A 24,421-nucleotide genomic window follows, 5' to 3' on the forward strand; every position below is an offset into this window, starting at 1 on the left:
ATTTTTGTTAGTTTTAATTTGAATAAATATACAAGTCCCATTTCCTGTTTGCTTTATTAAAGCTCTTGTAATACCTATTTTTTTTCTACATACTACTACTAATTTTAATAACTAAATTTTGCAATGACTTGCTTCAGGTTCCAACAGCCGCCTAACGTACCAAAACTGGAACGACGTGGAAAAGTCCAACAGCCCCAACATATCTGTCACATTTATCACGTCAGCCAGTGAGAAGATGAGCAAGAATTCTAAGAGGCACTGCGAAAACTCGGTGAGTGCTCATTTAAGACATCTCTGTTCGTAGTCGCTTTCCTCTACAGAGCGGGAAAACGCTGGGATCGGCTACGAGCGTAGCGCTATGAAAAAGGGGACGACCGCCTCGAAACTGGTTTCCTCTCTGGATATATACATTAGGTATTGAAAATATTTTTACACAATTTGATGTATTTTAATCATAGCTATGCCCGTTTGATTTCTTACTTTTTTTGGTTGTTATAAAAGTTAAATACGGGTTTCATACAAATATTTAAGTAAGTGCTCATAACTCTTAAAATAATGAAAAAATATATAAAAAAGCGGCCAAGTGCGAGTCGGACTCGCCCATGAAGGGTTCCGTATTTAGGCGATTTATGACGTATAAAAATAACTACTTACTAGATCTCGTTCAAACCAATTTTCGGTGGAAGTTTACATGGTAATGTACATCATATATTTTTTTTAGTTTTATCATTCTCTTATTTTAGAAGTTACAGGGGGGGGACACACATTTTACCACTTTGGAAGTGTCTCTCGCGCAAACTATTCAGTTTAGAAAAAAATTATATTAGAAACCTCAATATCATTTTTGAAGACCTATCCATAGATACCCCACACGTATGGGTAAAAATTTTTTGAGTTTCAGTTCGAAGTATGGGGAACCCCAAAAATTTATTGTTTTTTTTTCTATTTGTGTGTGAAATTCGTAATGCGGTTTACAGAATACATCTACTTACCAAGTTTCAACAGTATAGTTCTTATAGTTTCGGAGAAAAGTGGCTGTGACATACGGACGGACAGACAGACGGACAGACGGACAGACAGACAGACAGACATGACGAATCTATAAGGGTTCCGTTTTTTGCCATTTGGCTACGGAACCCTAAAAAGGCCCATAGCTATGATTAAAACACACCTATCAATAGAGTGACTCTTGAGGAAGGTTTAGGTGTATAATTTGTTAAGTTTTTGTGTAACCCGTTCGAAGCCGGGGCGCTTTCGCTAGTACTTATTATAAAAAAGTTACAAACTTTCTTTCTTACTATCCTTTTGCGCGATTCCTTGTTGTTGCAGTAATCATCTTTAAGTGAACCCTGAAGATAAGGCGTCCTGCACATTACGATAATATTGTTTATAAATATCCTGACATGCTACTGGTCCTTACTATTTATTGCGACCTGTTTGTCACTGCGATAACGAACCGTGTCAATTCTAAGGAAAACTAAAATACATTTCAACACGTTGGTCGTTAAATTCACCTTATAAAATAAATTACAATTAAATAAAAACTAAATTACAACTACTTAACACAAATAGTCTCCCAGATCCGATCCCTGCGGAAGGGTGCCCATAATGCTGGCTACATTCCCCCGCTGAATGGCAACTCCGATTCTTTGGCCAAGAAATGAGCCAGCCCTAGGATCTCTGGTGGTGTCAAGGAGCATCTTCTTCAAATCTTTATACAGACTAAGCGCATCCTGACACCAAGGTCCCAAAGTTTCAACCGCAAACGCCGCAAATAAGTGATTGCTTGATAGTCCAGCATAATTAATAATAACAAGAGATTACACCTAACGTTCATTGTACAGTCAAGGGTTAAATATCGACATGGACAATGTGCCATAAATATGTGTACCTACACGACCTTAGCGCCTATATGTTAAGGTATTGTGTACATATTTTTGGCAGTTTGTACGTGTCGATATTTAACCCTTGACTGTACAATGAACGTAAGGTGTAATCTCTTGTCATTATTAGTTATGTAAATACAAATAGTAACATATTGAGTGGAAATTATTTAGTTTTCTTATTATATATTTCGTTTTATATTTAATACCTTGACTGCACCCACGTTGGAAAGAAAACGGTGTAGGTAATAAGTTATTATTGTATATTTATTTGGAGGAATTGTTTTGTTTTTGTGATGATAATGATCATTGGACTTTGTATGCTGACAGTCCCCGTTAATTTTTGTAACTATTTTTTATTTGCACAAGGTCTCACCTGGGGATTTTCAAAAAGATTCGTGATAATCTTTTATCTATGAATTTGACCCAAAAGCAACCTAGAAAACAAGTGAATCGCTTCACAGATAAACACTCAGCTGACGTCCACCTTAGTAAACCTAGGCCTACAACCGTTGCTCAGCCGCGTGCGTTGCGCGTGCGTGGCGTTAGCGTGCGACGAGGCCTGCGTGCGCGTGCTGGCCGCGCGCCTCGCCGCGCCGCTGCGCGCGCAGGATGTACAGAATGCCATCGCACAGGTGGTTACTGAGTAAGTACAAGCAAACGTTAGCCATGTGTGACGATGTTGCTAATAAAGCCAGGGTTTTTAACCGCATAAACATTCAGACGTCTCTTATAAACGCTCATGGCGTTCGGCCCCATAACTCCCATAAGGAACTCAGCCTTCGGCCTCGCCGCGGCGAATATACATAATGCCACGCACATGTCGTCATCAAATTCTCAATCAATCAATCAATCAATCAATCAAAATGTTTATTTCAGGCAAAGATACCCATACATCAAAACATAAAATACGGATGTCTTTTTCGGAAGTTTTTTTAGAAAATGACTATTATTTAACTATCTTCAGTTTGTGCTTATTATATAACGTTTATGAATCTTTTCTAAATGTTTTTTTATCATATTAACCTAGGCCAAATGACAATCTGCGCGCCGAACTGTCAATTTTTTTATACATATTATTTTCCATACATCAAAACATAAAATACAGAAGTCTTTTTCGGAAGTTTTTTTATAAAATGACTATTATTTAACTATCTTCAGTTTGTGCTTATTATATAACGTTTATGAATCTTTTCTAAATGTTTTTTTATCATATTAACCTAGGCCAAATGACAATCTGCGCGCCGAACTGAAACTTTTTTATACATACCTATTATTTTACTTCAGATATCCAAAACGTCAGAAGATTCTAGAAGAGGCACAGGAGGAATTAATAAACATCAGTAAACAGAGTAGCCAGAGCCGATCGTCAGATGAAACGCAACTGTACGCGTTGTATTCTATACCCGACTCCTTATGTAGGCTTATTACTTGAATATGGAAACACAGTGGTATCTTTATTAAGGTATATCCAGCAGTAGGCGTTGCTAAAACGCTTCATACACCTTACCAAAGAGAATAGTGTATAGAGTTACTGTCAGGGTAAATTATGTAGTTCGACAGAAGGTTAAAACTGTTAGAACGTAGAACGCCATTTGAATTTGATCCAGAGCTGATTTGGATGGCGCGCAAACTCGCATACGATTTTAGTTACATTGCGGACTACCGACCGATCAAAACCCGCAATGTAATGAAACTCGCATGCGAGTTCTCGCATCGTCTAAATTGACCCTTATTCTTTCACTGATATGTGTCAATTTGTTAAATGTCAAAAATTAACGCCACCTACTAGACAGTAGGCCAAAGGTAAGGCGCCATCCCTCGAAAAGATTGCACCATAACTTTGGCCTAGTCTCGAGTAGATGGCGTTAATTTTTGACATTTAACAAATTGACACATATCAGTGAAAGAATAAGGATAAAAGTCAAATGGCGTTCTAACAGTTTTAATCTTCTGTCGAAAGATGATGACGACAATCCGCCTCTATTTCAAATTCCCTTTTACGCTTCATACACCTTTCTTTAACTTTTAACAGGACCGCAGCTATGGGCCGTACCCCACACTGGCGTCTTTTGAGCGTCGGTGTCTAGTCAGTGCTATGGAAAATGGCGTCGCACTTGCGCCAACGCTGCGTCGAGCAGCAGCCATAGAGTTGACTAGACGCCGACGCTCGGGAGACGCTAGTGTGGGGTGGATCTATATGTTAGACTGTGCATCTCACTTCTACGTATTGTTGCGTCCCTGTCGTTAGACTGAATTAAGTAAGGTGTGCGAAGCGCACTAAAGAAGCGCCAAAAAACTATTATGCATTTTTTACTAATAAAATACGGACCTTTACTAATAAAATTTAATCCTACTATGCGGCCTATGGGCGCTCGGAATTAAGTGGTTGATAACATTATAATTTAATTTAATACAGTATAAAAACAGTAAAGTAGTTAAATAATCCAAATGCAATTTCAACCATATGCGTAAATAAATAAAACTTAAATTTCTGCATGGAATGGTTTTATACTTTTTAAACTGAGATTGTATGTGCCAGTTACTAAGTTATAGTATTTTTAAGTTTTAAATTTATAGTTGGTCAAGCAGATCTTGTCAGTAAAAAAGGCGCGAAATTCAAATTTTCTATGGGACGATATCCCTTCGCGCCTACATTTTTCAAATTTGCCGCCTTTTTCTACTGACAAGATCTGCTTGACCATCTATATTCTATTCACTTCGCCGTGTACCTATACGCAAATACGTTTCTGCGTATTGTGTTTTTCTATGTATACCAAATAAATATTAAAGCAAATACTGTGAAGTGAATAGGAAGATTCGGATGATAACAAACTATTTAAAATAAGATGTTTTGTACAAATGAAAATAATGAATTTTGTAATGTTTGATTAAATTGTATTATTTTTAATATTTATTTCATTTTGCTAAATACAATAGAATTCAACATTAAAGGACCACTTAACGGACGCAGACAGGCTAAATATTAAATTACATAATATAATAACATATTGCATTTATACAGGCAGCAGATCACGAAAATTGAAAACCAATATGTCCTTATCTGTGTCCCTATCGCTCGAATATGCATAAATTTTCGCGGTAGACCTTGTTAAGTGACTTCCTTAAAAACTGACTTCATTTCCCATGAGGTTGGCAACTGTCAAAGGTTTGCATAGATGGCGCCATCACAGCTTGCCCCTTTTGCTATGAGATTTGGCTTTAAGGGCTGGCATCCAGGGCATTAAAAAACAAATTGACACAATTCTAGGGATTGATAGGGCAAGCTATAATGGCGCCATCTGTTAAATACTTCGACCGGACAACCCTTGGAGGATATAATCAAACGGAGACGCCATGTCTGTAATTTTCTGTACAAAACCGTCTGCCGATTTTTGCGGGGGAGGGGAACGTCAAATGTATGCGTAACGTAAAAATAGCCATGTAAGATTAACGTCAGTCCATACATTGTGTATGACCGTCGGCCGCCTATTTTCGACAGAGGGGAAAGCCTGTTAATGGCTACTCCGTTTAGTTGTATCCTCCAAGGGACAACCCCATTAGAGTATGTACGCATCAGCTCGCGTAGAAGCTATGAGCGGCGCCATCGTCAAATGTACTGGCGGTATCCCTTTAACACTGGACAGTTCTGGCCGACATTGTGTCTTCAGCAGCAGGCAAGTTATCATAGACAGGAACATAGCTATCGTCGCCCAGAATATCAGGATCAGGATGAGGCGACAGCGGCGCCAAATGCTGTTCTGACGGACGGCGAGAACCTCGTCGAAGGTTAAAGCTCTGAAAGAAGGTTTATCGTTTTAAATATGACTGTATAAAGTGTCATTTTATGGAACTTGGAACCGCCATAAGTATTGAAATTGTCTCTGAATGATGAATTTACTAGTGCCTTTTGTTTACATAGCAAGTTCGATAGAATGACACTAAGTAGATATTGCTTCTTGGAGTATTTTTGAAGTGAAAACTTCTTTAGCGGCGCTGTGCACTTTTTGAGGTGGGGAAAAAATGTTAAACTCGAGACAGCGTAAGACGATCACGTGACCGTAAGATTTAGATGGCCAGTCATTTAGATGGCATTTAAATCAATAAAGAACAACTCAATGACATTACATGAAAAACTGTTACATGTAATGTCATTGAGTTTTTCTTTATTGATTTAAATGCTATCTAGTGAGTTTCGCTCTAACTGGTATTAATATAACTCGAGTACTAACCGTGATGTGCTTAGGGGTTTCAAGTAATTAACGCTAACGCTAGATGGCGTTAACCTCAATTATACATAGTGCATTTTGCACTAGTCATTGAGTTTTCACTTCTGCCGGCACTCCCTGAGTGCAACCCGTTGTTTTTTGTTCTAGTTTAGGAGCACAGACTACTTAGACATATGTGCAATTTCAATTGAAAAATACTACGCCCCGAGCACAACCGTAAAATCAGGTAACTTTAGTCCATAATTTACAACTATCGAAAACTAGGGGCCTCTTGCATCATTCACTAACCCGGGGTTAACCGGTTAAACCTGGAGTTACCATGGTTACAATTTGACTGGGTTAACGGTTTAACCGGTTAACCCCGGGTTATTGGGATGGTAAGTGGCGCTAGGTATCGCATGCACCCACTTTACCTAACTCTCCGGCACCTCAAATCGGACAAAAGCGGCTGCCTCTCTGGATCCATCTATTTTATTTTAACACATCGCACGAGTATCAAACGTTGTACAGCATGAGTAGGTTTTGACACGAATAACTTTTTAGTGTTCCGTACAAAAGTTTGTTTACGGAAAACTTTGGGAACACTTCGGTCTTGTTTATTTTATAAGAACGTGTAGCTCAGGATGTCGAGCAGAGACTGTCCCACGCAAAAAGTGATAAGTAATCGAGGACGGCTTGTTATAAATAAACGATAGGTAGTAGTTATCTTTGAGTGTAAGTATTATTTACGAGAAATTACCAACGATATACTCGTAGTTATTAAGTAGGTACATATAGATAACTATATGAACGAGTAGGTACATACACTGGTATCAGAGGCCGACACAAACTACTAAGAAGATACTACGTGAGGCCGATTTCACGAAAACGTACGGAAGGCTCTTAGGTCCTTTTAAATTCCTATTACATAATACGAAAGTAACTTTGGCTGTCTGTCTGTCTTACCTCTATACGCTTAACCCGCTAACAGGTGAAAGAGTTTGTGTATCTGGGAACCTTGTTCACTATATAGGGACGGTAAGCATGATAAAGGCTGCTTTGTAGATGGTTTGAAGCCCAGGGGGGGCGTTGTAAGGGGGGACAAATATCTATTTCTCGCTCTCACTTATCGGTGGTGCGCGTGCGTGCGATAGTGTGTTACGGCCAGTTACGGCTGTTAATTGGAGCCCAGACGAGACAATTTTTCGCCAATCTGATGAAATTGTCCGATCGAATCAGGCCGTGCGGACGCAAACGCCAATTTGATTCCCCGATCAAATCAGCAGGCGCGGACACAAAAATGCTAATTTTAGAAGTTAGTAGGCCTATCTATGGAATGCAAATTGGTGATTGAAATTGTGTACCTACGTGTGGACGCTAGATCCCAAAACCAATAGATGAAATTGGCGCCAATTATTTTCCTGATCAAATCGTTCGATTTGCCCAGCTCGTCTGGATACGGCTTTAGAGCAAATCCGCCACTGGGCTACAACCGCGAAAATCGAAGTTCGCAAATTGCGGGCATTTTTCTCTGTCACTCTAATTAGGCCTTCATTGGAGTAAAAGTAAAATAGAAAGATCCCTGCAATATGCGAACCTATCGGTTTTCGCGGTAGCCCCTCTGAGACCAACTACATTTGGAAATTTCGTTTGCGATAAAATATATTGTAATCTTTGGTCGGAAACGTTGTTCAATTGTTTTGGAAACGTGTTTCAATATTTAAATGACAGCGAACTTTTTTGATGCATGTAAGTAATTTATTATCTAAATATAAAATATAGGCCTTAATTTGACATTTAACAATTAGAATTTTGGCATTATTTGATGAGCACGCAGTATGTAAATAGTTGACTTTTAGTAGTTTATGCAACAGTGATATAATAAGGGTTCTTAAAATCCAAGGGTCGAAGTTACAAAACGAGACGTAGTCGAGTTTTGTAAAAAAAGACCCGAGAATTTTAAGAACCAATTATGAGCTGTTGCATACATTACTTTTTCTATGACAGCTGCAGCAAAAAAAAAAAAAAAGACCCTTGAATTTTAAGAACCAATTATGAGCTGTTGCATACATTACTTTTTCTATGACAGCTGCAGCAAAAAAAAAAAAAAAAAAAAAAAAAAAAAAAAAAAAAAAAAAAAAAAAAAGAGAGATTATTAAAAAAAATTATTATTAAAAAAAAAGAGTTATTATTAAAAAAAAAGAGTTATTATTAAAAAAAAGAGTTATTATTTAAAAAAAATTGAGTTATTATTTAAAAAAAAAAAAAGAGTTATTATTGTAAATGAAAACATACCTCTTTCAATCAAGATGATCGGAACTTGTATCTTTAAAAAAAATATAGCAGTTGTATTATACTCATAAGATGACTGCTAGCAGTCATCTTATGAGCCTATAGACAAAGCATTCAAATGACATTGCTTTAGATATCACTGTCAGTCATTTAATTGACACATTTAAGTGCTGGAGTAGAAAAAATTATTAAGATGATGACAATTAATTTGTAACTCATGCATGAGCTACACCGCCACTCACGTTAAATATTTGTATGCCTCATACGGCCAAAAGTACTGAATGTCATCGAGGAATATCATCAATTTTGCATTATTTCGACTTTCCTTGAGGGAGCGCTCTTAATAAGCAATAGAAGCACCTTGAATTAAAATTCGAGATAATTACTGTGACAAAATAACATACAATGTACTTAGCTTTCAATATCGAATATTTTGCACTAAAAACACATTTTGACTCGTCACCGACGACGCTCACAGCGTCAGCTAGCGTCACAGGGAGCGGTCCCTGTGACGCTTGCCGCTCATAGAGCGAAGGATCCTGAACATCATATAGGCGCGTGGTGCGACAAAGTCGAATAGTTTAGGATTGGGAGCCCGAATTCGCCTGGGTTGTTCGCTTTACCCGGACTTCCCCTAAAGGATTTAATGTTGACATGTGTAAAGACCGAAAAGTGCGGTACCTAGTAGGTTTATATTCAAATTTCTAGTGGACGAAAACTAAAGCTGGACGAAAACTTCAAACTTCAACATTTATTCAGCAAATAGGCCACAAGGGCACTTTTACACGTCAACATTGAATTTACATACAAGCAAAAGCTAAAGCAAAGCGTCAAACCATCCCGCTAAATATTTACTTTTTTTTCGTTGCAGATTGCTTAAACAACTCAAGGATGCTTTCAAACGTAAGCGTTCACCGCGCGCCGACGCGTGCGCCGATTTGTTAAAATACTACAATGAAAATATTCAAGGCATCGCATATCGATGAAATAAGCGCCAATAGTTTTAGATCTTGACCTGTAAATAAAAATTGGAAGTCTAAAGACTTAACAATTTTTTTAAAGTCGCCCAATAAATCTATTTAATAGGTAAGATTTTTATAGGTTTGGTACAAGTGCCTACAAAAAAAATATTTAGATGTGTTTTAGAAGCGGTGGTGGCCGAGTGGATATGACGTCCTATTTTCAATCCGGAGGCCGCGGGTTCAAATCCTGGGAACTTGTGTACGAAATATCATTTCATATTTACCACTAGCTTTTAGGTGAAGGAAAACATCGTGAAAACCCTGCATACATCTGCGAAGAAATTCAAAGGTGTATGTGAAGTCTCCAATCCGCATTGGGCTAGCGTGGGGACTATAGCCCAAGCCCTCTCGCGCATGAGAGGAGGCCTATGCCCAGTAGTGGGACGTATATAGGCTCAAATTATATTATTTTTTTATTTTAGAAATTATACTCCGTTATGTAATATTAGAGTATAAAGAGCCATTAGGGAAGTAGTAGAACTATTTTTAAAATTTTACGAATTTATGCGATTAACATTATATATTCTGTAAACTTTTTTATAAATTTAAATAAATAATTTTATGAATTATGTTGGTACCAACTATTTTTATTGTAAATTGTATAAATAAAATATTGCTAAATTTAATAATTATATACATATAGAGTATTGTATTGTATTGTATTAATATTGCAGCAATGCTATTTTTTTTTTAGTTTTGTGTGTTAATAAACAGTTATTATTTTTATTATTAACCATGCCAGAATCATCTAATAAGGTAAACGTCCCAGTGCTCGACATGCTAAATTGCCCAATAGGCCCTTTGCCCTTTTGTCATCCTTTATTATTAATGAAGTACCCGGGGCCCGTTTCTCAAAAGATTGTAACTTGTAATACCTACAAGCGGATGCCACTTTATGACAGCTTTTATTAGAAAGGGACTTCCACTTGTATTACAAGTTACAAGCTTTTGAGAAACGGGCCTCCTTGTAACTTAATTGGGGGCTAGCCAAGTTGACAATCGTAAATCGATAAACGCCAAACGAAAAGACAAAATGTATCAGGATGACAGTTGCTACGATAAGTCACGTGGCTATTTCCGTACATTATTTAAGTTTCGGTTGGCGTTCTCTATCAACGAGTGTCATCTTAACTAGGCCCCCAGGCAAGATATCGTTGCCGTTGGTTAGTAAAATCGAAATACCGCCCCTAAATTCGCACTGTGGCGTCGCAATCAGGGATCAGAACCGGTTTTTCGCAAGAACTTCGAAATACCTATATTTCGAGTATAAAATAATTCGAACAATTATGGATTTTTCGAATTATTTTATACTCGAAATGTAGCACTCAGTTGTGTTTTTAGGTAACGACTTCGTATTATTAGATTGTCCAATTAGAAATGAAATAATTAGCAAAGAATGAAAAAATACAGTTTTCGTTCCCATACAAAAAATACCGGTATCCGATCCCTGGTCGCAATAACCTTAATTTAGCACTAGTAATTACGAGTGCGGCGTGTTGTTATTGCCTATAAACTATTCTAAAGCAATAATGCCTACTGGACTGCCGAATTTGTAATAAGAAACGTTTGAAACCAATGTGGCCGATCCGGGTTTGACAATTTGTGATTCAACTATTTTGGATAAGAGAGAATTAAGAGAAAATTTGGAATTTTTTTGATATTTGTAACATATACTTAAAATATTATTTACTACCGCTTTGAGTTAAAGTTGAATGTCCTATACCTACGTCTTTTATGATAGACGTGTTAATGAAATATGCAGGTATCTAGCTGAAATTGGTGTCAATATATACAACTTTGGGAACAAATCAAATTATTTTATTAAATATTTTGATTTATGTTTTTTTATACATATAATCCGGCCTTCACCACTGGAGGGCTTCGTCACTTGTTCTTTAATGCATGACATCTATTTCAGTTTATGGTTTCAATATAATTAATTTACAAATTAAAACTAATATAGTCTGGCAAACCAACTTAGTAAGAAAAGGTGCAAAATTTAAAATTTGTGTTTATCTAGCCTTCGTGCCTGGTTCTAAAATTGTCCGCCTTTTTCTACTGACAGAAATGACATTTCACTCACACTTAAATATTGGTGCTCTCGAGACTCCTTATCGACTCAAAGTCGTATCAAAATGAAATCAAAACCTTTTCAAATTGTATTAACAGAATGGACTCCAATGGCTCGCAAACTTTTTTATTGCACCCTCTTTCAGAGAATTTACTATAAACACTAATTTGGCACCCCTGGAAGATCTAGTGATATCGTTTCTCGAAGGGTAAGTTGAAAAAAAAATAATTGTAAGTACAGTCACGAGTGTCACGATTAAAAATATCGATACGAACAAAGTCCTAAAAATACCACCCAGCTACCACCGTTACGTGATACCTGATGTTCCAAAACAGATTAAATACGTACATATTTCTATCCGAGAATGACTGAAAGTGACAGTTTTATTTGCACGAAGATAGATGGCGCCATTCGGCCGTATTCGATATTTAAATCTCATTTGTTTTGAACTCCGAATTTGAATAACCTCGTTTCATGGCGCAATCTATTTTACATTTTTATTTGAATTTAGAACTGGAACCGACGTTATATTTTGATGGCGAGATTTGTAGAGACTATTTGTAACGAGGGCATGGCATGAGTGGTGGGGATAACTGACAGAACGGGATGGTCTTATGTATCTTTCACTAGGAATAGCAGAGAAAGCGCTATTATTGTTTGTCTTTGTCACAGTCTCATATTTTTTTATTCCCCACCGTAGTTTATGGTGGGATACAAACAATGCGTAAACGTCAAATTGGTGTGAAACATATGAACAGTGCAAAGATTATCAGGAAAAATATTGAAATCAGTGTTTCGTGTGCATGTAGTAGTACTTAACAATTCAACAAATATGGTGAATTGCTCAGTTTTGTGCTGTATAAGTGACTGCCGGCAAAAACAGGACAACGTAACATTTCACAGGTAAATACAGTATTTTATACTTCGGTCACATTATCATGCTTAGTAACAGCATCCTACAATCTATATCAATTAAAATCTGAGTAGAAAAAGCATTTACAGTAAATAATAACTCGGGTAAAAAAATTAACCTATAAATATTTCCTGATAAATTAACCGACCAAATTACGTACGCATATTGACAGTAAGCCGTCACCCTTTTAATAACGTGTATTCAATTTAGTCGCATTGCTATTATTCGAGGGATACCAGCCCGTGATGCATACAATTACCCCAAAATTCGGGTATTTTGTATTTTAATAACATTTTTATAAATAATTTTGCTGTAGAACTGGACATATACGAACAATAAAATTGAACTGTGTTTAAATTAGAATGTAAATTATATTTATTTAATCATTACGGATTCTTTCTAACGTTATAGGGCGTTTTGCCGCGACTCAGAGAATCTAATTGATATGCTGCAGGCACTAATTCTTAATTTTGCAATAAGAGTGACAGATTACAAAATGAATATTTCGTTTATTACCTCCAGATTTCCACAAGATGCAGGCACGCGTGCTAAATGGATTTTAGCAACCGGAAAGAGAAACTGGGCACCGACGCAAAACTGCCGAATATGCTCAAAGCATATTACGAAAACCTACCTTTTCTATTTCTTCCTGTGGCACACAGTATGCTAAAAATTCTTTCTTTAGGCGTACTTGTAATATGTATAATGAATCGCTTAATGATATAAGCCCTTGCTACACGGTCGCCGACAAGCCTTCTAACCGTCTGTCCTTGGTCTGACCTTGGTCAGTTTTGGTCAAATTTTGTTGGAAACAACTGTCTACACGGTCCGTCCACACCAAGGCCACGCGGTCTGAGGGGCTTGTCGGCGACCGTGTAGCAAGTGCTATAGACATTTTTGTTCATAGTTTGTCCGTTTTCAAGAATAAAGTTCGGCATATTTTGTTTACTAGTAATTGAAAAAAATTTTCAAGTAAATATTTTGCATTGTTTTCTTACTTTATTTGCGTGTTGTACTCACAACTATACCTACGGGTAATTTATAATTAAGTAACCTATTTACTTTTCTTTGTAATAGTCAACTTAGTAACGTATGAAACTTTAGGCCTATTTTTAGTCATTTTTGTAAGACTTATTTGTAAAAGGCTGTTTGTTTTCTAAATAAATAAGAAAAGAAAAGAAAATTGGCCCATTGATATTTTATTTATCGCTGCGTCTTACGTAGGCGAACAACTCGCGAACGTGATTAAAATTACCCCAACATTTGATAATATTGGGGTAATTTTTAACTATATGGTATCCCCGGGTTTGTGACGTCATCTATGTCTATCCCTTACGGGGGCACGCGGTAGGCCACATCTATAGAAATACTACCATCTATGATTTGTAAGCAATAAAAATAGTACATTATGATACAAGTGTGCTGTGTAATTAGTTAATTACCAATATATATATATTTATATATTTAATATTTAATTCAGATAACAAGATCCATACATTACAAATTAAATTAAACTAAAACTATTACTTAAATAACTTAAATAACTAAATTAGCCTAACAGCACCTCTATTATGGTCCATGTGCATATCGTTCCATTTGAGCACTATTGGACACTGTAAATTGTCAATAACAGTGTTCAGAAGGCTGCTGGGGCTGTCCCTAACACGGCGCATCAGGGAGGCCACTCTCTTGCGCATTATGGCTTGGAAGCCATCCACGCGAGCTTCGGCAAACATCCCCGACGCGCTGCAAAATCGAGGCAACCCCAACAACACCCTGAACCCGTTATTATACTGAATGCGTAAGGCATTGAGAGATCTCTGCGTACACTTGACCCACAGGCTGCACGTATAAAAAGATTGACAAAATGCTTTAAAAAGAGTTATTTTGACGGTCCTCGTGCAACGTGCAAACCTGCGAGCCAACATGTTGCTTCTCACCGCCAATGCCCTACGCTCCCGCTCCACATCAAGGTCGTCAGATAGGTCCTCGGTGACCCAGTGCCCCAGATACCTGAACTGAGTGACATTTTTTAATTCAGTTCCTCCAAGTTTTAGTGGTGGTATGTACATCGGTTTTTTTGAGCCCGCCTTAAACACGAGAAGCTCACTTTTCTTGGAGTTGTATCTGAGACCGTGGGTCTCCGCGTACCGCTCACAAATCCTAATCAGTATCTCGAGGGCTCCGATCGATGGGCTCAGCAGAGCCATGTCATCAGCGTAGCTTATATTGTTCATTATTTTTCCACCAACTGAGCACCCAATGCCGGCTCCGCTGAGCTCCTCGATCAGGTTGTTGACGTACAGATTGAAAAGCCGCGGATACGTCAACCCACCCTGTCTCACGCCGCATTCCAACCTGTACTCCTCTGAGTATGAACCGGCCCATCTTACACTGTTGTTCTGGTTCTGGTACCAGTATTTCATAATGTAGACCAACTCTCTGGGTGTAGACGTCTCCCTCAAGAGCTTATCACATAAGATATTGTACGAAACAAGGTCGAATGCCAATGCACACGCATTTCATACGACGTATTTCAACACTTGCGAGGAATAATAAACCTTATTTTAATTGTCAAAATGTTTTCCAAGAAAGACTCCGTTTTGCTGATTTTCCATTGTACAAAAGTTTCTCCAACCAAGCTACCTCTCAACAAACATTAATGTAGAATATTTATGAAAATAAGACGATTACATTGACACTTCCTCACTCCGTTCTATTCGCGTTTATGCGAAGTTAGCTTAGACGTACTCTATTAAAGTCTTATTCTTCCGGTAAAGCATCAAAGATCTTTGTCTAAAACTCATTTCGTGATTCCAATAGAACTGCACAATGGGAGACAAACAATGAGACAAAGCAGGACATAAATCAAGCGGTTAATCGATGTCGAGCGGTCGTTAATTTGTCGTTCGCTTTCAGAATAGGGGCGAGAATGACAGAAGGTTGGAAATTAATAGTACTGGAATGTCGATTTAACAAATTGATGAAATGAGGCACGAACTGCAATAAAAATACACAATAGGTGTGTATAATTTGTATATCTGTAATAGTTGAAGAGCTTTTCGGTTTCTACAATATGATGATGATTCGATGATAAAACAAAGATGTTTCGCTTCAAATACAAGGTTTATTCGCACCCATTAACAGCTTCACATAAACATAATTAATTGACATTTGACATAATTGTTTGGCATAAGAGCTTCGCCCGGTCAAATAATATGTCTTCTACTATAGCAAAAGCATGTTACGATACGATAATAAAAAAATATGTTTTAAATATTATGAAAGCTCGAATATGCCTCCTTGTCAATGTAAATATTCAGCCAAGCGCAGCGAGTGCTTTGCCAATATTTGCCGTTTAAAGACAATTGGGGGAATATGTTGTGAATTGTGCTGTTCGCTTTGTTTCATTTGCTTTCATATTTACTGGTTAATAATTTTAAGGTAAAATATGCGTCATAAAGATAAAAGGATTTTTACCACATATTTCTGAGACTATAAAGAAATAAGTTAACTTAGAGTACACTCCATACAAAAAGCGCTGGTGGCCTAGCGGTTAGAGCGTTTGACTTTCAATCCGGAGGTCGCAGGTTCAAACCCCAGCTCGTACCAATGAGTTTTTCGGAACTTATATACGAAAATATCATTTGATTACTAAAAACTAGGAAACTTAGATTACTTATATATTTGCAAGGCCTGACTCCAAATACCCTACTTCTTGGTTAAAGGTGGCTCTAAAATATGTCTAATTTTCATTTAATTTCAATTGTACCTACATATATCGTTACCATAATTATACCACAGAAGTATAAATTTACCATATAATAGATACTGTAAAATAAAGCCAAGCAGGCATGACGAGTAAAATTTTAAACAAATGTATTTTCCCCGTGCGATGGTCATATTTTTCGTCCCAAATTTATTTTGTTTATTTATTTTTCCCGGTTTTATGCCCCTTCAGTTTGACGTAGCCAAACCAGCGGATTATACGAGGTTTATGCCATTATTGTTTCTTCCTATTCGCGATTCTGCACAAAATAAATTCAACACAGCTGAGTTTGACTATAAAAAAAATTACAACCAGAATATTCTCCCACAACATACGAACAAATAAAAAAAACCGGCCAAGTGCGAGTCGGACTCGCGCACGGAGGGTTCCGCACCATCAACAAAAAACAAGCAAAAAAACGGTCACCCATCCAAGTACTGACCCCGCCCGACGTTGCTTTACTTCGGTCAAAAATCACGTTTGTTGTATGGGAGCCCCACTTAAATCTTTATTTTATTCTGTTTTTAGTATTTGTTGTTATAGCGGCAACAGAAATACATCATCTGTGAAAATTTCAACTGTCTAGCTATCACGGTTCGTGAGATACAGCCTGGTCACAGACGGACGGACGGACGGACGGACAGCGGAGTCTTAGTAATAGGGTCCCGTTTTTACCCTTTGGGTACGGAACCCTAAAAAGTAGCTTCTTAGATTATTGCAAAAGTTTGCAAATTAAGAATTTCTCTTTCGCCTATTACGATTAAAATTTCTGCGAAAACGAAAGTAGAAGTGCTTTCGTAGAATAATTTTTTCGTTTGTAGGAGCCCAATTCGACATTATTTTTAGGGTTCCGTACCCAAAGGGTAAAAACGGGAATATGCCATGAGGTTGATTTTAGCTAAACTTTGACGTGTTTATGTTTTTTATTAGACCCTTTCAAATGAGGTTTTCATGTGGGTCAAAGTTACCCTCCATTGGGTTAAAGTAACCCGAGTTTACGGTACTCATTATGATTGCGAAAGTAACTTTATCTGTCCGTCTGTCTGCAACCGATGGAGATGAAATTTGGTACGGAGACAGTAAGTGACTCTGGGAAGGACATAGGATAGGATGGTTTCTTATTACCTAATCATCATCAGTGCACGCAGACAAAGTTGCGGGCAGAAACTAGTACCTATATGCAAAATTTGGTTAAGGGTTACCTGTATGATATGAAACCATTTGTGAGCTACGTTCCACTGGCCCATGGCTCCACAAATATTGACACTTCCCGCCCTTGACCGCCCAAATGAGGACACACATTAGCTACTTTTTTAACCACAACGCCATGAAGTCATAAAATGACGTCACAGTCCCAGCGAGGTGACCCAAATAGCTACGAAGCATTTAGGAACGAGGGTCTGTTTCACTGCTAGTGACGGACCGTTTTAATGGCGAGTATTTTGCCTGCGAGTATTTTTTTAAAAGTATCTTAAATACTTAGTATTTGCGAATTGTAGGGAGCTACTCGGTTTCGAATAATTTCATTTTGATTTAAGCATATGTAATCATTACAGTGCTATACTAAAGCGCTTACATACTAGTCACATCAAATAACATTAAACATTATAAACACAAATTAATTCACGTAAAGTGCTAATTACCGCACTAGAGCAGTAAACTACACCATAATTATGTAAAAGGGAATTTTAAATTCTTGAGGTTCAACATATTTTAACAAGTATTTTTTACTCTGTAGGTATTCAATTGGGAATTCGGACAAGCCTTAGCGACCATAATGGGAAGTTACCGCCGAAGTAGAAAACTACAAAACTGTGTTTAGTTAAAGCACCACAGTTTTGTTTGTTTTTGTTGGTCTACTATTCTCAGTTAACTCCAGTATTTTATCGTATAAAAAGACTACGGTGTATGGTGATTTCACAACATTGCATAAGGTACAAACCTGTATAAGCATCGGAGGTCCTCACTCTAATTCTGCGCCCCAATCATCATCATCCTGCCCTGGCCGATTTTCTCGGCGACTGAGTCGTACTGGCTAGTGAGAGCAACGTTGGTGGCTGCCGTGGCCATTTTTTGCAGTAAATGTACGGCCACACTCACCGCAGGTCAGCACCCCTCCGACAAAATTGTAGTTTATGACTGCAGGTCGGGCGTTTAACTCGTCACGCTTCGCGTCGAATACCACTCGCCTCTGCTTGAAGAGGCTTGTACTTTTGTACTCACTGTATTCCTCCACTGCGCCCGAATATGGGAGATTCATATCAAATCAATACCATATTTATAATATCAGAATAAGTAGCTGTACGTCTTGTACCTACTTGAATGAGTACGTATACAAATTCAACACTTTCCCCGAACAAGCTTGAAATCAGTATTATTGAATATTCAACACGAAACAATACTCTTAAAATGCCTTGAAAATCTCGTTAACGTTACCTAAAGAAGGTGCGAGTTGGCACCTTTCCCATCCTAGAATACCACGATAACTTAACCACTTATCAAAGTCCTTAATGTATTTAAAATAGGGTATGATATCGCAGGTTTTATGAGTTTTATTAAGTGGTTTTTCCTTCAGCAAGGTTTGAACACGTTTACATAAAAAATGTGGAACATTACAGGCTGTATTGAGCTCAAAAACCGTTCGTACCCTAATCTCAGATAGGTACTATGTAGAAATGTAGGTAGTAGCGATGCAGGTACGAGTATATTACTTTTAGTTTGAGAGACTGAGCCTGGTAAATTTTTAAACTAGTAGGTACCAAGGTAACGAGAAAGTCAAGTATTTTATACCACACCCGCTCGTATAGGTTATATGAAAGAAAATACATTTAGGTAGAGGCAACAGAAGTATTATTGCTAAAATATAGAACGCAGGTTATAGATAATACATTTATTAAATGAAAAATATTTATTACATAGGGTCATATAAGTACCTACTCGTAAGGGTAATAATAACTAAAGGCTTATACTATGTCGAAAACAATTGTGATTAGATTTATTCAAACAAACGTATCTACATTTTAGTTATTTCATAGTAAATAAGAGTTCCTTGTGTACCTTTTTGGTACAGAACCCTTAAAAAAAGGACAATGAATGTAAATACCCAAATATGGACATTAAATTAATACAAAGAAAAAATAAAATAGAAACAAATCACCGTAAAAAAAGAATTAGAACACTAAGTAGTTACAATAAATTCAGACAATTATTTCAGGTAATTATAAATACATTGTTCATGTTTTATTTTTATGAATTGTATTTCTGACATAAGGTATTTTATTATATAGTTTTTAGGGTTTTAGCATTTTGAACGAATTTAGCTATTTCTTCAATGTTTGTCCACATCTTTTCCCACATTGGTTTTTGAGCAATAATGTTCATCATATGAGTGCCTGAACTCTGACTCAGGGCTTCCTTACTCTTTTCTGTAAATTGAGTCGCTATATTCACAGTTTCTCTTACCAACTTTTCGCATTGTTCAATTGACCTGACTTGATTATTTTCGTTAAAACTAATCATAGGTTCGTCTTCAAAATCGTCATAATCTTCATCTGAATCAATTAGATCTATTAAGTTAGCAGCAATCGGTTTTCTGATTTTAGGCTCAGTACTTTTCCACCTATCTGGTAGTTCATTATCCATTTTCTGTAGGAAAGCGGCTGCTGCTGAGATAGTGCGTTGCCCAGTTGCCTGCCATCTATTTAGGACAACATCTGAAAAATGGCTTATGATGTCAAAAACCAGGTCTTCTTCGGCGATTTGCCTTGTAAGCAATTTCGCTTGAGCTACCAGACAATTAAAGTGTTCTGCCATAGTCTCTCGTTTACTATCCCATACACCGCAAACAATTTCCCTTCTCAGCAAATTCTGTTCGGCGTGGCCCCAGTATTGTTGAAGGAAATCTTTCTTAAAATCGTCAACATTCGACCAACGTTCTTTAAATATTATTGCCCAACTGTACGCGTCTCCTTGTAAACAATCAACTATGTTCCCAACTGTGCGATATTCACTAGGTATCTCTTCTAAGTAATCGGTTAGATCTTCAAGGAAATTTAGCGGATGACGATATTTGGGTGACGCAAATTCTGGCCTCTTGGTATTATTCAATTCCGCCTTCATTTGTTCTTCTAATTCGTTTAGTTTTGTGTGTATATTGTCCACTTTTGCTATCGCCGATAGCACCTTTTCATTCTGGACATTTGTGGCGCATTGTTTTTCTTGTGGTGATAAACACATTTTAGATAATGTGGTTTCGGAGACTTTGATACCTTCTCTAACATAAGAAATTTTTTGAAGTGCATTTTTTAATTCATCTATTTTCTTTTTCATCGCCATTGTGATAAAATCTGAAAAAAATACACAATTTAAAGACTACGTTACTGTAAATATTTTATTCCTTCGCGTGCTAAATAATCGCAGTAAGAATTTGGAATGTCATTTGGAATTTAATTAATTGGCAGAAAATTTATTTTCAAAAAAAATCTAACGTGAAATATTGATTGTTAATAACCCAATAAAATATGATTGTAGGTAGGAATTTAATATGTAACCTATTTTTTATTATTAGTATTTTATGCAACCGTTGTTTAAGAGAGGTCAAAAAAGGCGAGTGGCGTGAGTAACAATTTGAGGCGAAGCCGAAAATTGTTAATAAAGACGCCACGAGTATTTTTTGACTCAGTTAAACAACGTTGCATACAATACTTTTTCTACGACCAAGCACTTACTTTGAAATAAAATTGTATATTTAACAATTTTTTTTAATTCAAGAAGTAGCAAAAATGGAGGGTACGGGCGGGAAGAGAATGAATGAATAAATGAAATTTAAAAAAAACATGTGTTCTATGGTTCACTTATTTGTCAGAGATGACATTTAAAATAAGGTTGGCAACACTGTATTTCATTCAATATTTTTTAAGTGGTCATTACACGAAGTATCGTAAATTCGCCAAAAAGATACTGCGTGTATGCACAAATATTTTTTTGGGGAATAGACTAAAGTCTTTACAACTATAAGGTAGGGTTTTAAAGGTGTGTGCACGACCCTTTAAATGACAAATAAAAGTACGGGAGTAGAAAAAATACTTTAAGTATATCATTGAAATCATTTAAAAACATTTACCTACTCAATTAAATTGACTTATGGCAAACTCCTAAATGAAAACCGCATCAAAATCGGTTCAGCCAAATGCGAGATAATCGCGGACAAACATACATACAAACATATGGGTCAAACTGAGAACCTCCTTTTTTAAGCTGAATAAAAAATAAAATTAATCTTAATCATATATTATTTTGATTGCTTACCAGACACGGGTACTTTGAACAGTAATAAGTCGTTTAGTCGAAAACAAATGATATTCACTGATACAATTAATTTATACTCTGTACGAAATACAAACACGTAAGTTACATTACATACTCTCCTAAAGTTTCACTTTAACTTACTTCACATGTTCAATGGACCGCGGTCCAAATCATACTGTGGATAAATTCACAAAAGCATGGTATTTATGCTATATTTGCGTTATCTCTCCCTTCTCATTAGTGACAGGAGAGGAACGACAAGAAGACATAAAATAATGATAGAAAGAGATAGCATTATTGTCAAGTATGTATGTGACATTACAGTGACTGTGTACTAAAGTCAGTAGCATTTTGCGTAGGGATTCTGACTACCCTTTTTTTAGCATTTTAGCATTAGAAAAAAGGTACACAATATTGATGTATTTTTATTGAAAAACACTTGTGAAAAAAAAACACGGCAAATATGTAACAATTATGATTAATATACGATTGTTTACATTCTTTTGCTTTCACTGATATTTAAAAAGCGTTTCTCAATTAAAAGGCACGTCAAGATCACGTAGGTAGTCTTTTTATGATGCTAAAAAAATAAACTATAGTAGGTAGCTCAGTTGCTGCGTCTGTATGTTTCCTCACTGACTATGTAATGAATTAAAAAAACTAATCGCTGCAGAGTTAATTTGGTCTGACTCTATTTCAATGATTGCTATGCATATTAACTTAATGAAACAAAAATACATTATATCTATATATTTTATTTATGAAATTTTACACGAAATGAGCTTACGGGTAACAACTTATATACTATCAGAGCAATATGCATCAGTGACATAATTTTACAAATCACGTTTGATTTTCTTATTTAGGTACATGTTGTTAATTAACTACATCACATGAAGTTTTATTAACACTTGTCACGTTTTCTCTTACACGAAACCTATACTTGCAGTTTATATTTCTTCTCTGCTTATTTTCTTTCAAATCTACCAACATTTCTATTTCATCCAATTTTCTTAAATACTCCGCCGCTTCTAAAACCGTACTTTTTTTATCGGCATACCATCCAACTTGAACTTGTTTAGGAAAATGATTCATGATATCTGCTATAAGCTCTTCATCCGGAATTTTATTCGGCAGCCATCTTGCTTGAGAAACTAGGTTTATGAAATATTTAGACATAGATTCATCTTCATCACTATAACTGCCACTGACAATTGTTTTCCGCAGCGCGTGTTGCGATGGTTTTTGCCAGAATCTCATAATAAAAGATTTTTTTAAATCATCTATGTTAGACCAGTATTCCCTATTAGCGCCAGCCCAATCTTTTGCAGCTCCTTCTAAGCATTCGAATGCTGTGTCCAATTGGTTTTCTTTTGGTACGTTCTTCAGATGAATATTTAAAATATCTAGAAAATTCAAAGGATGTTGTTGTTCGCAACAACTAAACACAGGTTTCTTCGCCTCTAAAAAACTTGTACTAGCTCTGAGTTCTAGCTTTGTTAGTTCATCAATTTTTTCTGAGGCTTTCGTGATTGCGATTCTAAGTTTCTTCTTGTTGTGGTAAAAAGCATCCATTTTGCGATTGGTTGATACTCGTATTGGTTGTTGTGGGTTGGTCCGTGCAGAGTGGTTCGTGTTCGTTGTTCGTATTATTTTATCAGTTTGAGGTCTTGTCGTCGCATTCTGAATTGCCTCGTTTACTCGTTCTTCATTTAATAACCCAGGATTCTTCGGTTGTTCCATTTTTAAACTGGAACAAGAATATTGAAGTAGGCAAAAAAAATGCACGAAGTTAAAGTAAAAAACGGAATACGTGTTAAATAAAAAAATAACATTATTATTACACATCGGTAACTCGTGGCATTTAGGTAGCACTTAAAAGATTAGTGATGTCTACACATCAGTAACTCGTGGCACTTAGGTAGCACTACTAGCACTTGACACTCTTGACAGTTTCTAACAGACTAGTGATGTGACAATGTTCTTCCTATACGAGTCGAGAAAAAGAAACCACTAAAAAAAGGAATCAATCTTTTAAGTGCTACCTAAATGTCACGAGTTACCGATGTGTAATTATTATCCTTATTTATCTCTAATATAAACCATTGTAAACTGTAATACATACAAAAGTAAGAACAACTAATGAAATTCTTTAAATACAAATATTTAAGAATAAAACTTACCTTATTTATACGTACCTAATACGTAAAAATTGATGGAAGTAAGTCTAACTAAAATTAAATTTGAAATGGTAACTGAATTATAATTTATTTGAGTTGGTGTTCTCACAACCAACAATATTAAGACACTGGCATAAATAAGTCCTACCTGCACTTTAAACACCTTCCCTCAATTATTTGAAAGAATGGTAATTTTTATCATCCATTAGTATTTGTATTTGCTAGAAATAGCGTTTAAGTGATAAGAAGAAAATATTCTCCGGTGATAACACAAACAATAGGATTATTTTTTGACCAAACCCGTATTCGTGGTGATTTGCTAACTAGATCAAGAACGACGCTTTTATAACTCTTCATTGTGTTCTTCCTCTTAAATATTTATCTGTGACATGTAGGTGTGTGTGCATGTAGGTATACAACACTATTAGAAAATGAAATAGAAATTTCAAGTTTAAGCAATAAACAGACGCAAAGGTGGTCAAGATATAGGTGTGATTAGGATGTTTTTCCTTTAATATATGTGATAATGCTAATGATATTATGTTAAATTTCATATTTTTCCATAACATTAATATTGAAGTTTGGTCTTCTCCTATTGAGTATTAAGGATAACTCACTAGACCGGGCCTAGGCGTCCGACATGTCATTTTCTATGACGGATCGTCACGTGGTGCTTTCCATAGAAAATGAAGCGCCGTAAGCTCCGGCCCGGCCCGTGCCCCGTCTAGCGTGAGTCATCCTTTATCCATAACGAATAAACCTTAATAAGTTAGCTT

The 24,421-nt window shown here is 36.5% G+C and overlaps 3 protein-coding genes across 3 annotated transcripts in view; 1 reads left to right on the top strand and 2 right to left on the bottom strand.

The window, feature by feature from the left end:
- Window positions 1-3,339, top strand: part of LOC134655835 (eIF-2-alpha kinase GCN2) — a 54,393-nt gene extending 51,054 nt beyond the window's left edge. Inside the window, exons 26-28 of the mRNA XM_063511326.1 lie at window positions 138-271; window positions 2,348-2,529; window positions 3,171-3,339. Coding sequence (XP_063367396.1) covers window positions 138-271; window positions 2,348-2,529; window positions 3,171-3,318 — 464 coding nt within the window. The 3' untranslated portion in view covers window positions 3,319-3,339. The remainder of the gene's footprint in view (window positions 1-137; window positions 272-2,347; window positions 2,530-3,170) is intronic.
- Window positions 1-24,421, bottom strand: part of LOC134655802 (sodium/calcium exchanger 3) — a 292,912-nt gene that overhangs the window by 54,971 nt on the left and 213,520 nt on the right. The gene's annotated exons all lie outside the window — the stretch shown is intronic.
- Window positions 5,444-6,609, bottom strand: LOC134656022 (uncharacterized). Its single transcript, XM_063511537.1, has 2 exons — window positions 6,526-6,609; window positions 5,444-5,681 (listed from the first exon to the last, which is right to left on the bottom strand). The coding sequence occupies exons 1-2, from the start codon at window positions 6,576-6,578 to the stop codon at window positions 5,444-5,446; spliced, it is 291 nt and encodes a 96-aa protein (XP_063367607.1). The 5' UTR covers window positions 6,579-6,609.

The sequence above is a fragment of the Cydia amplana genome, chromosome 17 (assembly GCF_948474715.1).
Source record: "Cydia amplana chromosome 17, ilCydAmpl1.1, whole genome shotgun sequence".
Taxonomy (NCBI): Eukaryota; Metazoa; Arthropoda; class Insecta; order Lepidoptera; family Tortricidae; genus Cydia; species Cydia amplana.

Excerpts from the sequence above, each read along its gene's own strand:
- LOC134656022 (XM_063511537.1), bottom strand. The coding sequence starts at position 6,578 with ATGGATCCAGAGAGGCAGCCGCTTTTGTCCGATTTGAGGTGCCGGAGA. Across the intron at positions 5,682-6,525 it reads TTGAGGTGCCGGAGAGTTAG|AGCTTTAACCTTCGACGAGG; the intron begins GTAAAGTGGGTG and ends ACCTTCTTTCAG.